General features: G+C 33.7%; 1 protein-coding gene across 1 annotated transcript in view; it reads right to left on the reverse strand.

The window, feature by feature from the left end:
* CPNE8 (copine 8) overlaps positions 1-17442 on the reverse strand; it is a 209178-nt gene that overhangs the window by 85843 nt on the left and 105893 nt on the right. The window contains exons 8-10 of the mRNA XM_008520156.2: positions 16411-16514; positions 11760-11864; positions 10333-10374 (exon numbers count right to left, since the gene is read on the reverse strand). Of these exons, the coding sequence (XP_008518378.1) occupies positions 10333-10374; positions 11760-11864; positions 16411-16514 (251 nt within the window). The remainder of the gene's footprint in view (positions 1-10332; positions 10375-11759; positions 11865-16410; positions 16515-17442) is intronic.

Consider the following 17442-nt stretch of genomic DNA (forward strand, 5'->3'; position numbering starts at 1 on the left):
TCATCTCCCAATCCCACAGGTCAAGAGTTACAAACTGGATTACGAGTTGAGCTCTCTAGTCACACTGTGGAACTGGAGAGTTATGACGTCAAACTGACTTATTTATAATGTCAATGTTTCTAGACATTTGGTTGCCATCTTTTTCTCTTAATCTACTTTTAAGAGCTCATGGTAAAACTTTTGAGAATACAGAAATGCATAAAAAAATAATTTAAAAGGGTACCTAACCTCAGAGAAAACCTTTCTGATGGTTAATGTATCTTTTCCATTTACATATTTTAAAAGATGTCCTAGATACTGTGTAGAAAGCTGCACTGCACAATAAGGGAGATATCAGCCACAGGTAGTTCCCGAGTACCTGAAAATGTGGCTAGCATGAATTGAGGTTAGCTGTGAGTATGTAAAATACATACTGTATTTCAAAGACTCAGTACATTAAAAAACAAAATATCTTGTTAATAATCATTATATCAATCATGTTGAAATAGTAATATTTCAGCTATATTGATTTAAGTAAAATATATTACTAAAATTAATTTCACCTGATTCTTTACTTTTTTAATGTGGCTTCCACAAGTATGTGACTCATATAAAATTTCTATTGGGTAGTACTGACATAAAGCACTCTGAATTTTTCACTTGTCATTTTATTAAAAGCATATCCCCAAATAATTAAGCATTCCCAGAGAACGATGTTATTATAGACATATAATATTGTTTGTGATAGATGTTTCACATTTTAATTTGGAAATTAATTTATGTTGCTCTATCATAAATTTTTAGTATAAATCTTCTTTTTCAGTTTTCTGATAATTACCTTAGAATAGATTATTTTTTAAATTTTATTTTATTATTTTTTTTGAGAAAGATTAGCCCTGAGCTAATATCTGCCACCAATCCTCCTCTTTTTGCTGAGGAAGACTGACCCTGAGCTAACATCCACACCCATTGTCCTCTACTTTATATATGGGATGCCTGTCACAGATGGCTTGACAAGCAGTGTGTAGGTCTGCACCCGGGATCCGAACTGGTGAACCCTGGGCCTCGGAAGCAAAATGTGCGAACTTAACCTCTGCGCCACTGGGCTGGCCCCTAGAACAGGTTCTTGGGAGTGAAATTAGTAGATAAAAATCATAGAGGTATTTTAAAGGATATTAATACATATAACCAAATTGGTTTCCCCAAATTTGTATTCATTTATAATCCCTTAAAAATATGAAAATAACTACCTCAATTCACTCTGAACAGCACTGATTTATATATTTTAAAATACTTGCCATTTAGTTTAAAAAGTCATATGTTATTTGTTATATATAAAGCTGTATGTTTTAATTTTTACCTGTTTTTTTGTTGATTACTAATAAACTTGAATTTTTTCACATTTTTTCACCATTTGGGTTTCTTCGGTAAATTGCTAAAGTCTTTGCACCTTTGTAATTGGATGTGGACATTCTTATTATTATACTAGAGCTCTTTATATACCACAGAAATCTTATTTTTAGTATCTATATAGCCATTTACTTTCCAATATTCTTTTACCTTTTAAATATATGATATTTTTATCTACAAAGCTTTAATGTATGTAAAATCTATATATCTAAAGTATTTAAATCTATGGACTTCAGCAAATGGCCAATAAACTTATGAAAGAGGTTCAACCTGATTGGTCATGAGGGATATACAAAATGAGATAGATATACACAATGAGCTACCCACAAGAATGGTTAAAATTTAAAAATTGGATCCAAATGTTGGCAAGAATATAGAGTAACTAGAACTCTCATACAGTCCTGGTAGTACGGTAAATTGGCAAAATCACGTTGGGAAAGTGTTTGTCAGTATCTACTAAAACTAAACCTATGCACATCCATGACCTGCTTCTAGGTATATATCCAATTAGAATGAATTTTACCATATATAACCAGAAGACATACACAGATACTTCCATGTAGCATTAATCATAATAATAATAGGGGAAAAAAAACAAATATCCATCAATAGTAGAAGGAATAGATAGATCATAGCTTATTCATCAGCAGAACACACTAAAGAAATTGATATGAACAAATCACATGTAACAACAGGAACAGATCTCACAAACAATGTTAAGGAAAGCCAGACACCAAAAAGTACCTACTATGCGATTCCGTTTACATAAAATTCAAAAACAGGCAACACCAAACTCTGATGATAAAAGTCAGGAAAGTGGTTCCTTCGCAGGAGGGGAAATAACGAACGAGAGAGGAAAGAGAATGGCTCCTGCAGTGCTCATAAAGCTGCGTGTGTGCTGAATGTACGTGGTATATTCAATTTGCTAAAATGCACTGAGCTGCATATTTATGATTTGTGCACTTTTCTATTTTACATTATAATTGACTTACAAAATTTATTTTAAAAATAGATCCTTTAGCTCCATCTCTTATTATGTTTAGAAATCCCTTCCAAGTTCAGAGATTATTTCATAGTCTTCTATTTTCTTTTCTTTGAGTTTTATTTTCTCCATTTACATGGAAATTATTTTGGTCAATGGTGTGAGTTTTGATTAATTCTTAGGTTAGTTTGAATCTTTTACATAAATTATTTCAAATCATACAAAACGCTCAAGTGGTTATTTCCCAATTTATCATTCTTCCTATTCTTATTGTAAAGTAGAAGCTTCATTGCTCTTGAACAAACAGCCTACTTCCCTGCTCGGTCTCAACCTGAGTTACTGTAGAATGTTGGGTTCTGAGAGCGACAGATTTTAATACTAAATTACGTCTGCAGACCAAATTGAAAAGTAACATATTCAGATAACTCGAGTTCTTTTTCTATGCCAAGGAGTGAACTCTAATTCAGCAATGGTGACACTGGAGATATAAAGTGATTTATTTTGGAAAGGTGGACTTATAACCCACATCTTTTCTGACACATTTATAAAACCTCAGCTCCACCCATTTGCCCTCATTGCAGAGCTCGCTAGAAGATTTTGTCCTATTCTCGACAGTGCTTTCTCTAAGTTCCCTTGCTTCTATTTCTATGACTATGTAAACTCTGTAAATTCTGTTTCTTCCCTTACTATGATTCAGGCTTTCTTTAGCTCTATCTTCTTTTCTCTTTCCCTAAGCCACATTGTAAAAACTATTTTCAGTACAGTGACCAAAAATCAAAATTTACGATGCAAATGCATTTGTTGATTTGAATTTGATAATTCTGCTGTTGAGTTAGAATCATCAGTATTTGAACACAGAATAAAGCAGAAAAAATAATTAATCTGTATGACAAGAAGATCATAGCTACATGAATATAAAATCTAAGATGTCTGCAAGTGGTAAAAAAAAAAAAAAAAGACAGAAAATGACAGCTGAATTAATTACTGCCTGAAGGCTCACTAGAGAAATCAAAGCTCGAATACTATTCAAGGTAATTCCACAATTTCAAGTAAAGGGTGGAAATGAGGAGACAAATAACAAGCAATGATGGAGGATTGAGTGCTCACTAGAAAGACGACAGAGTCATTTCAAATAATCTCTCCTGTAATATTGAAATAACACAGCAAGAAGCTACTACCGTAAAGTCCCTGTAATCTACACTGTGAGGAATAAGACAAAACACAGTCCTTAACCCTCAGGGAGTTTACAACTTAATATTAAAGATAAAGCAGAGGGGCTGGCCTGGTGGTGCAGCGGTTAAGCTCAGGGCTAATCTTCCTCAATAAAATTAAAAAAAAAAGATAAAGCAGAAACAAACAATATAAGTCACATAGGTTAGATATGCTAATAAACATTCCTAAAGGGTAAACACAACACACAGGAGAGAGGGATTAAATGAATTTAGATGTATAAGGAAAACTTTCAGATAACTGATAGCATTTAAATTGGGCCAGAACAGAAAAACAAGAGGCAAAAATGAACACAGAAGGGCTTTCAAAGTTTTGAGGCTATCTAAGCAAATCCATGGTGAGGGAAGAGTAGGGGGCAATCTCTGGAATGCCAGTTGGTCAAAATTGGCTAGAATGCTACTTCCCAAAAGTCGATCCTGCAAATATCTTTTAGTAAAGGGCCAGTATGAAAGGTTTACATAATTTTCCTTAAAATTTTAATGAAGATGCGAGAAAGCTTTTTTCCTTGAAATATAGATCTGAAAGAATGCAAAATCATTCAAGGTAAGCAGAAGGATATAAAAAAATATTAAGGAAAATTAAAATATTGTTGTTACAATGATTGGAGTTTTTTGGTAAGACACATCACCTGCAAACTGTTTGGCACATAATAAATTCTCAATGATAATTTCCTCCAAAACTACAGAATTTCTATTGGAATTCCACAAATAAAGACATGCAGAAGTAAAAAAATTGATTACCACTTTAAGTATCGAATATATACATAATTAAATCAGTCTCTCATGAGGGCAAGAATTATAGATTGAAGGGAAAAAGGGACAAAAAAACCCTACAAGCTACATGTGAAAAAAATTAATACCTAAATTTATAGTAGGTGGAAGAAAAAATAGTATGTCAGTAAATAATAAGTAGATTATGAAATTCTGTTTATCAACCTTTTCTAAAAGTCTCAAAGAAGTGACAGGTAGTGGAACAAGCAAAGGCTAAATCTTTTCTACCGTGTCTACATTTTGGACATTCAGGGTTAACCGCAAGCAAACAGACAGCGATTGTTAGAGAAAGATTAATTAGAATAAGTGAGGAAATTTAAAATAAATGAGTAAAATATAAAAGGTTTACACACATGCTCCTCCTAAATGAGTTATAATGTCTTTGACAACTTACAAGAAAGTTCTCAAGTAAAGCACTGGACCAAGAATCACTTATTTCACACCATGATGACACATAATCAGAGAAGGAAGACATCAAATGCATTATCAAATATTGTCTTCAAAGGTAACATACTAGAAAATAATAGCATTTGTATAGCATTCCACAGTTAAAGGATGTTTGCACTTACTTATAATAAGTATCCTTATTTAAAATGACTACATTTGAAAAAACGCAGACTGGTAATAACGAACTTTTACTCTCCCTGTTCAGCAGACTTCAAACGGTGAATTTTATGATTGGCAGTTCACTAGCTCAGTCTTTTCATCAAATCATCATTTTCTGGGAGACAGCGATCTACTTGGTGGCCCATTTACAATCAGTCCCACATGAGAGTCACATGGTTTTAATGCAGAACTGTTCCGCTAATGCTCCCTGAATTTTAACTTAAGCTACAAAGTCAGCTGAAGCGACTGCAAGCAATTGAAGCTTTTCCAAGATACCACTACTGATTGCTTTGTAACCCAGACAAGTCAGTTTCTCAGCACTTCAGCTTTTCAATTGTTAGAATGAGGTTTTAATATTCTTCCTTCATGTCCCTTGAAGAAATGGTGGAAATTAGGGGGATGATTTTGATAAAGTGATTTAACTAGTTGAAAATTAAGTACCTTTAAACTGACTATTCATATCAAGGTCAAGCAAGGCCCTGCACTCTCAGACCATCCATTGCCAATGTGTTTAGATCAAAAAGGACAAATGACTATATTTCTTCTATCTTGGATTAGCTCAGGATACCCATTTTAATGTCAACTGCTTACTTGCCCAACAGTATTACCACATTTTTATATGCCTCCTAGACGCACGAGATGTTCATTACAGAGTTAATTTCAAGTTGATGAATTGAGTCAAATATACTGTCAGATTTCTGACCCAAGATCACACTACTTCCTGAAGTTCCTAATCTGAGTATCATTATCATCTCAATTGTAAACAAGTAATCCTGTCAAGCATTTTTCACTGGAATTTTTGACTGAAATAGTCTCTCTAGATTGACAGATCAGATTACTTTATTGATTTCCTATGGTTAAATTTACACACAAAATAATACAGATGTCTGACCAGTTTTTCCCCACTTTATAACGGGGCAATTCCAAACTTCTAATAAATGCAGACAAATAAAACTGATTTAAAAATAAAACAAATAAGTGATACCAAGTTACTTATGGTGATATTATATGAACTTCATTAACCTCTACATGGTGCTGCCCAATATGGTAACCACCAACCAGGCTTTGCTACAGGGCACTTGAAATGTAGCCAGTCTCAATTGAGATGTATTGTAAGCATAAAATATATACCAGATTTCAAAGACTTGGTCTTTACATTTTTTTCTTACATTTATATAAAAATGTAAAGTTTCTCATTAATAATTTTTATGTTGATTCCATATTAACATGACATTTTATGTATATAAGATTAAGTAAAAAATATTATTAATCAATTTCACTGGTTTATTCTTGCTTTTTAATGTTATCACTAGAAAATTTTAAATTACATATGGGACTCACATTGTATTTCTATTGGACAATGCCAGTCTAGTTGTCAAAAAAAGGGGAGGGAATCCACTGAGAAAATCATCTTTTCTAAAAAGAGGAATCAAAAGTTCTCAATCTAGATATGGAATTCAAAAAATGATACATATACAGGATTTACGACAAACATTAAAGATGACAGGAGGACAAACAAGAAATAGAAAACAGTTTCTGCTGATGATTACATTGTATCATGAAATATAAGGAGTGTCATATCATGTTCACTCTGATTTAAGGGAAAAACAACTACCTTAGGAAATTATGTCAGATAAAGAAAAGTATATGTAAAAATATAAGAACCATATGTTATTAAACCACGCATAACCACAAGCTGGAATATCAACTTGTATAACAACCCACCAAGTGACTATTATTATTGCATTATAAAACTAATATCTGGATTTTATAGCTTTAATGCGTCGTTTTTATTGGAGACTAATACGCCTTTCAAATTTCATAAATAATATTATTTAGTTGAAAGAGTTATCAAGAATTATTTAATTATGATTTTAACATGATAATTTTGCAAACATTGAAAAAGGCTGCTTTAGTGCACGTGGATTATATAGAATTACACACTGAAATTTTTTATATTAAAATATAGATCTATATTTTGGATTAAAGAAAGAACATTTTACCCCAACATTAAAAAGTTATTAGACCACTTATAAAATTACAATACATTCACCCAACTATTGTAGTAATCATCTAATTCATTTCTAGGGAATATTTAAAGTTCCCCCTAACCATTTTTCCCCTCCCAGCTTCATCCCTTTTATTGTGAAACAGTCTTGAACTACTCAAGCTTCTTTTGAATATGCTGTTAATGATGGTATATTAAAGTGAAATTTAAAAATACATCATCATTGGATCCACCAACAACAACCTTCCCTCCCAAACAGTTGATGATCCAGGACAACATGAGCTGACAAAATCTCAATATCTAAATATTTTCTTTCCTTTGAAATTGGTATCTCAAAGGAAATCATCATTTTTTATTGAAAAAAATCTCCCCAATCTAGCGACTCGAATCCGTCACTTCTTTTAACTACATTTCCTAAAGAACCTTTCCTTGACTCTCTCTCTCTCTTTTTCTATCTCTACTCTCTTTCACTTTCTCTTGCTCTCATGCTAGCTCTCATTCTCATAATCTAATACAGCTCTTTTATACATTTCATTGTCCCTTTTGATGTCCATTAGGATTTTTTTTTAATCTATAATACTCATTTCTCTCTACCTAACTTTGTGTTACATAAGTCTTGCTACTTAGGGATGCTTCATCCACTTTTGCAGATAATATAAAATCTCAGGTAATAACATACTTCTGCTAAAAGGTTTCTTAAGTAGCCCTTGCATTCTTCTTAATTACCAAAGAATCATAGAGTAAGAGACTAATGTCCAGGTTGAAGGCTTTTATTTAAATGCCAGAATTTACAATTATACTGCTACAGCAATGTAGTGATTAGTTATGAGCCAGCCCTGGTCGTCTAGCGGTTTAGATTTGGCGCTCTCACTGCTGCAGCCCAAGTTCATTTCCTGGTCAGGGAACCACACCACCCATCTGTTGGCTGTCATGCTGTGGCAGCTGCATATTGCTGTGATGCTGAAAGCTATGCCACCAGTATTTCAAATAGCAGCAGGGTTGCCCATGGTGGACAGGTTTCAGCAGAGCTTGCAGACTAAAACTAGGAAGAAAGACCTGGTCACTTACTTCAGAAAAAATGGGCCATGAAAACCTATGAATAGCAGCAGAGCATTGTCTGATGTAGCGCCGGTAGGTGAGAGGATGGCACAAAAGGACTGGGCAGGGTTCATTGTGCTGTACACAGGGTGCCTAGGGGTGAGGATCGACCCGACAGCACTAACAACAATAAAACAATGAAGTTACGAGCACACTGTTGGAAGCACACTACCAGGGTTCCGGTCCTGGCTCCACCATTTATTAGCTGTGTGACCTTAGGCATGTTATTTCTTTGCCTTGGTTTCTTTATCTGTAAAATGATATTAATACAGTACCTATCTCTTATTGTGAAAGTTAAATGAGAAATAACATGAAAAATGCTTAGAGAATACCTGGCACACTGGAAACAGTGAATAAACTATATCCCGGATAGGAATGCACAAAACTCCAACATCAAAGAAAAGGATAATTAAATGCCAAAGTAATTCTGATCCCCAAAGCTATTCAAAGTTTTTGTGGCTCAGAAGTAGACTGCAGCCAACAGTAAAACTCACCTTCCGAACAAGACAATAAAATATCTAAAATTTCCAAAAATTTGGGATAAAATGGTCATGGATATAAATGAAACCTAAATTTACACCCCTCATTTCTAAGTGGCCAAATTAAAAGCCTTTCCCTAATTTCCTGAAATTACTAGGGAAAGGTCACCACTTCTGCCCATTCTCAATTAAAATTTAAAACAGGGTAAATGATACAGGGCGCAAAGTCCTGCTTTACTCAGATTGGCATTATTTTTTTTTCTATTTATTCTGAGGAGCAAAACTCATTTCCTCAGTGAATAAAGTTTAACGAAGCAATGGAGCGTAAGTCCCTGTGGGAAAACATAAGGTTTTCTACTGAGATTTCTCCAGAGTGCATGCAGAATTCTTGGAAAGGAAATCTAAATAAAAAATTAATTAAATGAATAACCTGGCAGAAATGTAAAGCTCAGTGATAATACAGATTGTCTTTAAGAATAAACTTCCAACAGTGTTAGGATGCTTTAGCACCAGCATGTTTGCGATATAACCTGAAAATTGAAATCAGTTATTTGGTGATAGCTGACATGTGGAGTAATAAATATCTCTACCTCTTTTTCCATCCCCCTTATCACTCCTTGAAAAGGAGAAAACACTAATTGGGTCAAATTTCAGGATACCTACTGGACCATGTGTGCAAATGAGCCTATGGGCAAAAGTCATATACGTGGTTGTGTGTGGCTTTCCAATTAGGCATCAGCCTACCCACGTAGCAGAAGGGATGAGGGGTGCTGCCCCCTTGGGACAGGCCAGGCTTCTTGATCAAACTTGTTTCTGCATTAACAGGAGTGCTCAGGTATCCAGACACTCTCATCCCTTCGAGCTTGGCTGCTGGCTTACACAAAACACAGAGAGCACGGCCAGGCTTGCCAAGATCTTGAGCTTTAACCTCCTGCTTCAGCTCCATTTACCAGTGAGCTCTGAGCTCACTGAAGTACAGGGCATTAGGCAAGTAAAACTGGGTGCCCTTTGCTTTCCCGCTCGTCATTGTCCTTTGGCCTCTGTAATCAGTGTCTTCAGGAACCACCCGGAGAGGCAGTTATCTAGGGCAAGGCGAGATTTGAACATTTGTGGGTCCCTTAGCTTGACATCATTTAAAAACACCTCAATATCAATCCTACTTAAAACAGTAGGAACAGTGGAAAAATACTTAAAGAAGAAAAATGAAAAGCAGCATGCTCCCTCTCTTTCAGTCTTTAACATCTGCCGTGAGATACAGAGGGAGACCATGATTTTGGAGCTCAGAACGACTATTTGTATTGGAAATCACCAGACATAATTCTAGAGTTTTGTTTCCTTATTTGTTTGTGAAGCGTCTTTCTTTTTTTTTTTTTTTGGTGGTGGGGTACTCAGTAGTATTCCCATGAATCATATTGGATAGCCAGGTTATAGGAATCTTTGAAAGGATGTGATACAGAAATTTGAGAATCACTACTCTACAGCTATGAAACAAGACACCTTAAGCTGTACATAATGAGAAATCATCAGGTCCAGCCTGAAAATGTTGACTATGTTACTGGAAATGAGGAAGACCTCTATTTAATTCTCCAAGTTGAGAAAATTACATTCATTCTTAAAATGTCATGGAAACTCCTCAGTAACATTTGAAAAAATAAGACAAAATTTGCACCCTGAACATTAAAATTAAAAAATGTGGTCATTTCAGTATACTTGCTTCTTAAAGCAGAGTAAGTTTCAAGAACAAGAATAAAAGAAAAGACAACGTCTTACCTCCCATCTCGATCCCAGTCGTACACCTCCACTTTGATTGTTCTGTCCACGGGGAAAACACACACAGAGTAAAGTCACTCAGTAAGGTCAAAATAACATATGATTGAGAATTCAAAAATAAGTTGCAGATTTTCTTAGATAAAATACTGTATGCTCATAGGTTTACAAAATAGTTTGAAGTTAATTTTGCTAATTTTATTACCATATTTCAATTTATCTTAAAATACGTTTCCAAAATCTGGATTGATTCTTTAAAGGGAGTAGGGAAAGATTATGGGAGAAGCCTGTGGGGTTTGACGGAGCTCCTCAATAGGGAGCTATGCAACTACTTCTCTTGAAAACCATTCTGTTAGAGCAGGATTTCCCAGACTCAGCATCAGAATTACATGGAGGGCTTGTCAAAACACAGGCTGTTGGACTTCATGCCCAGAGTTCCTGGTTCAGTCGGCCTGCTTGGGGCCTAAGAATCTGAATTTCAACAAGGTTAACCAGGTGATGCTGATGCTGCTAATCAGGAACCACATTATAAGAACGACTTTCTTAGAAAAAGAATGAGTCCAGTTAAGTAAAGTTATGGTCTTTTGAAATGAATAAACTGACAGTCAAGTGGCAAGATAAATTTTAAAGTAAATTTAATGACATATTGGCAATCAATAGTTCCTTCTATGATATTAGTACACAGAATAAATTCACACTTTTCTAACATACAAGTAACAAAATAAATAAAATAACAAAGAGATTGTGTTTTTACTTTCTACATATTTGTTTTTCTTTTGGGGTGTGTAGGGGTTTTTAATTATAACCTTATGATAAACTTTCATAAGAAAAAGGAAAAAACTTTGATATTAAGAAATTTTCAGGTATTTTGTGGGAATATCTTCAGGGCCAACTCACCCACCTACGTGTAAAACACTAGAATCTCCCTGTTTCACATCTCTAGAACTTTCATGATTCAGTAACCATGAGAGCAATGATGCCAATAGCATTTTCAAGAGTATGTCAGGGTTGATGGCATTAATGGTCAAGGTCATCTATCTGTTATATATTTACTTATTCCCCTCTAGAAAGCTAACACCAAATGAAAACCTTGAAGCCACAAAAATCCTGGAATGATTTTTGAATAATATGTTAAGATAAACTAATATCCAACATACTTTTAGCACCTTGCACATTTTAGTTCTTGTAAAATCAGTCAGTTTAACCAAATTTTAATTAGCTAAATTATCCCTCTTCCCCAAATCATCAGGGATTAAAAACAAAGTTATTTTTTAAATTCTGAATAAATCATCCATGTTTTTGTAAATACATATTTACACAGGTAAAGAAGCTACTTTAATAAAAAAAAGTTCCACTTAGATTATTGGATACGATGAATATGGGATACAGTGCATATTCAAAACTCTCAGAAAAGGTCCCATTTATTTTACCTGTCATAATCACCATTACACAATGCTCTGACTGAGATCTTGAATGCTTGCCATACAGGATTTAGAGTGTTTTTGACAACTTCTGTTTTATGACAAATTGTAAAGCTGAAAAAAAAAAGGTTTCCAGTTATGCTCATGATTCAATTATGAAATATTGTTTCAGAAGTCATTCTTCTCTTTTTTTGTACAGAATAAATGTCGTCAGTCCCTCTATTGCTGCTATATCATTTAATAAGATGAAGTTTCTGGTTTTAAAACTTTAAAGATTAGCTCGCTGTAATATAAAGCAATGAGATTTTGTAATAAGTTTACCAAAAACGATCTTCTGCAAATTCAATAAATCCTAAAGATGCTTCGTAAATAATCTCTATAAAAATTGTGATGACATATTGATAAAGTGAAAAATATCCATGAGTCACAAAGAATATGAAGGTCATCGGTAACCCTGAGAAGAGCAGTTTTGTTGGAGTGTTGGGGACAAAAACCTCACTGAAATGGGTTTAAGAAAGAGAAGAGAAACTGAGGGAGAGTGTATAAACAACATTTTTGAGAAGTTTAGCTGTAAAGATAAGGAGAGAAATTGGGAGTCGCTTAAGGAGAAAGATTAGTCAAGCAAAAAGATTAGTCAAGTGAAAAAAGTTTTGTTACTTTTTCGTTTTTTTCCAAGATGGAAGAAATAACAGTAAGGTTGCATGCCAAAGGAAAAGATCCAACAGAGAGGAAACAATTTGTGATGTGTGAGAGTAAGGGGAGAAAGCCTGGAGCAATGTCCTTAGAAGATGAAAGTGAATGGGATCCAGGGCATCAACGGAGAAGTTGGCCCTGGGAGCAAAGATAGTCATTTGGCAGGAAAATTCGTGAAGGCAGAGTACATGGGTAAATGTTATGATGAGCCATGAGAAAGTTCTCCAATTGTTTCCATTTTCTTGTGAATTACAAAGCATGATCATCAGCAAAGAAGGAAAAGGAGAGAAGTACTCAAGTGTCTGGGAGGGAGGAAAAGTTGATGGATTGAGGAAAAGGAGTAGGATTCCTGGGGATCCCCAAGGGCCCATTTAAGATTAACATCATGAATTTATAAGTGAGATCACTCAGTGTATGGTTCTTTGTTTATCTAAACTGTTGGCTAGATATATATATATATATATATATATATATATATAAAGAATTCCTGCAGGGAAGGAAGATAGCAATTCAAGAATACGCATTAAGGGGTAGAATCCACAGAGCTTTAGACTTAGCTTTCTAATTCAAATTCCAGTGTTGTTTCCAACAAAACATTCAATCTCTAGACACCAATCAGGTCCTGGAAATGTTCCTGCCTAACGTAAATTTATGCAGCAGTTCGTGAGCTATAAAACATTCATAATGCTCTTGGTTAGAACAATAACTAAACCCAGCCCTCATCAAGACCTTAGTCATGAAGTGTTCCAGACGCAGGAACTCTCTAACAATCCTGAACGTGAGAATATTACATAATTACCATAGTGACACGCTGCACCTAATCACTACGAGAAAATATTCTCATTTTGAAAAGCTTTCGAGTCCATTTTCCTCCTCTCAGGCAAGAAGAGTTTGTTTCTATTAAGAGATCAAATAGAAATGTCACATAAAGGGATCAAGTATTCATTACAAGACTAATGGCATTAGTGCCATTCCCTTCCTGGAGTATCATCACCCATCTAAAGAAACTCCTGTTACTAAGTTGACAGAGCTCAAGAAAACGTATCTGTGGTCAAATGTGCTCAGAATTGACTCGCCTGAAGCAATTACGAACCACTGGGGGCAAAAGGCATGAAAAGAAAAGACAGAAAGAGAAGACTGGAAAAGGACATCAAGATATCTAAAGTAGAGGCAAGAAAAGCCAAGAGGATAAGGGAGAAGTCAGCAGGGAAAAAACAGCAAATCAAATGAGAAAAGGCAAATGTACACAAAAATGGTTAAGAAAAATTCATAGGGACAAAATTACATATTTTGTTTTAAAAACAGGCATCTGACTCTTTCATAATATAATACTTTACATTCTTAAAGATCTACAAATGGGCTTGCTTTTCTTCTCTGGTATCATATTCTAATATATAGAAAGTCTTTGGTATGGTGATAGATACAGATAGACAGCTAGATAGATAATCTCTAGATAGAAAGACAAAGAGAGAGAGACACACACACACACACACACACAAACCAACCGACCATCTTCAAACCAACATGCTCAACAATCTCTTTGTTTATGATTAAGTCAAAACTTCTGTTATACCCCTGTTATAGCCACAGTAATTCAATACTTTGACACTTGTCTTAAGAAAATGACTCATCTTCTTAGTGAGCTATTTATGAGCCAGGTAGTCATCTGTCTTCCATTAATCATTCTCACTTGTAACGCATTAGATGTGATATAGACCACAAAATCCCACTAGTAATTCCAGCACTAGTGGAACTAGTGAAAATTCTGTCAGCAGTCTGATGTAGCTCTCCAACATTCAGAAGTATTGCTATATAAATATAAGTGCATATGTATGTACGTATTACAGGAAAAATATTTTACTAAATAACCTGTATTAAAATACTTTAAATGAAGCCATTTACCCCAAAAAACAGCTATTCCAAAGGGAAATTATTACCTTATTATGCATCTGGTCGTGTTACTAACTAAATGTGAAAGCAAGAAAATATGAATTTATAATCATATATTATTGAGGTTTTCTATTAACGCTTCTGGTAGAAATTAAGTTTTACTCTTTCTTATAAAATGAGCCTCAAACACACAAGGCAACAAGCAATTTTTGAAATAGCTCCACAAGCAAATAAATGATAAAAATAAAACTAAAATCTTTGCAGGTACAAATGGAGACTTACAGATAAAAAGTGAGGAGTAAAAGCATTTTCACTCATTCAAACTCATCAAAACAAAACACACACATACATATATAAATACACTAATACATGTGCCTTAATATATATATTTGGATCTAGCTGGTGAACTAGTTTTCTGTGTGTAAATATAAGTGGAAAGTTTTCTGAAATAAGACTCACCAAATTTTAGCAATAGCTGTTTTAAAATGATTTGAGATTTTTGGATTAGTTGTACTTTTCTCTTACTATTTAGATTTCATTTAATGCATAAGTTAGTATCACATTTACAAGCATAATAAATTTTTGTAACATAACTCTCACCAGTAGCAGTGAATGTGTAATAGAGTGATATTCTACAATCGTACAACTAATCTTAATAAATAAAAAAAATTAATAAGAATAAAAATAGAAAAGTCAGGAAACAAGTAGTTCAGACAGGAGGAAAATAAGAGCATTGTGACTCAACAAATTTTGAATTATTCTTCAGTTTTCCTCTACCTTTGAAATAAGTAGCAAATATTATTTTCTTCACTGTCCAATATTTTTCATATGGATAAAATCAGTGTTCAGATACCAAAGCTACTGACATTTTTACCACCAAAATAGAAGGGAAATATGTAAAATCCAATAATATGACACTACAACAAAAATAGCCAACAGTTGCCCAGTAGCTGCATCAACAAAAATTGCACATTAAGTAAAGCATCATTTTACACTGCCAAGTATATTCACTTTAAATAGCAAACTTTCTATTTTTATGTAACATTTTATACACATATTACATAACATTAACGTGTATAGTTTCATTTATAAGGGTAGCAGAGTAACCATTTTTTTCATTCTATTACCCTCATTTTTAATCTCCAAATGATATTTCCTCTTTAGCTAATATTTTATTATGCATAGCTAAGGAAAACAAAAAAGAAACATTATACTATAAGATAATAATAATAATAGCTAATCCTCTTATGTGTTAGGCAAGCTTCTAAATAATTTTTGTGCAGTAACTCATTTAGTACTCTCAAACACCCTGTGAGGTAGCTATGACTATTAGACCATTTTACAGATGAGGAAACTGAGTTTCACACAGGTTAGAAAAACTTGCCTATGGTCCCATAGCTATTATGTAGCAGTATTATGATGGAAACATAGGCAACAGGACCTTAGCCCATAAGTTTAACCACTAAACTTTCCCATGAATACTGACGTACAATAAGAATCACAGAAAACAATAATAAAACATATTTAATGGTAGAGTCACATGTACTAAATTATGCTCTATAACCTATGGATAAGATTTCAAACCATTCAGAAACCAATGTAACCATGACTGATAAAAATATCCAAATTACTAGAATGCAATGAAAAATTTTATATAATGTTAGACTTAGATATTACTGAAAAAAAAAACCTGTAGTATAAAAAGCAACCCACAAAATCCATATCTTTATCCAAGAAAGTGGTTTGAGTTCAATTCTACAACAAAATACATCAGTTTCGCATTTTAGCTTTCTGCAAAAATACAATTTCTTCATACTATTAAAGCAATATTATAATTTTAGGAAAAGTAAAGAGGAACGGTTTCTATGAAGCTGAAAATCATTCATTTGAAATATCAAACAAAACATAAAATGCTTATAAAGTTATACATTATTATTGAGATGTAAAATCAAATAAAATTTTAAAATACCAAACTATTCTACTCTGTTTATCAATTTAATGGGCTTCTCTGAGAAAAAAATAATAATTCAAGTATCTTCCTTACCAAAGAGTTAAAATGCATAAAAGATATATCTACCTGCCATCTTCATTACTTCGATAAAATACAAGAAAAGGATCTGATTTTCCAAAGAAATCTTTCTTGTCCAATTTGTTCGCACAAAATTGCATCAGAACAGCATCCTACAAACAAAATTAATATAATAGCTCAAAACCTGGGTTATAAATAACTAGAAACTGCAAATCACAAGCAAGACTTGACAAGAAAACAAATTTGCCATTTTAATGCAAACAGCCAAGTATGAGAGAATTCCAGACAACATAAAATGCTGGATGACTTCAGGTATCCAACATTACAGTACAACATCTTCATTCACATCTCCAATTATTCAAGCAGACATTTTGGAACTTAAGTGTTTTCTTAATTCCTCAGGAACTATTTACTAAGCATCTACTATATACCTACCATATATTAAATTTTGAGATATATTAGATGATTAGATGAGACACAAGACAGACCCAGACTAACCACACAGTTTGCAATCTAGAGGGGAAAAAAGGTTCCTTCTTAACAATACACAAGTGTACCATAATGTCGCAATACCTACATTTAAAAATAATTTCGATAACTGGGCATCAAGAAAACTAAGGCACTTTCATTTTCGTCTGTAATTTAAATTGCATATTGGTATGTTAATTATTATGCAAAACCAATGATTTTCATCAATTTATATACTGAAGCACTCATTATCTACATGGTTTAGCTTAAAGGTAAACAAGCTGGGGTATCATAAATCAAGGAAGTAAAACACTATTCAATTACATGGGATAAGATTTTTGAAAGGTAGAAAATATACAGTAATTTAAAAATTAAAATCAGTATTCTGCGTTTGTTTGATTTTTTGACTAAAAGGAGAGGCTGAGAATTTTGGAATAGGTGGAAGGTCAAAGTAATTCAGACTAAATCCAGAGGTCACAGTTTTAAATACTATCTGGTGACAATGTCAACAATGCCTAAAAAGACACACTCTTATTCACTGCTACTTTATTTTGCAGAGTCCAGCAATACTTACTAAGAATCTGTCTAAAATTCTTATTATTTCCTGAGTAA

Source organism: Equus przewalskii, chromosome 5, assembly GCF_037783145.1.
Source record: "Equus przewalskii isolate Varuska chromosome 5, EquPr2, whole genome shotgun sequence".
Lineage (NCBI taxonomy): Eukaryota > Metazoa > Chordata > Mammalia > Perissodactyla > Equidae > Equus > Equus przewalskii.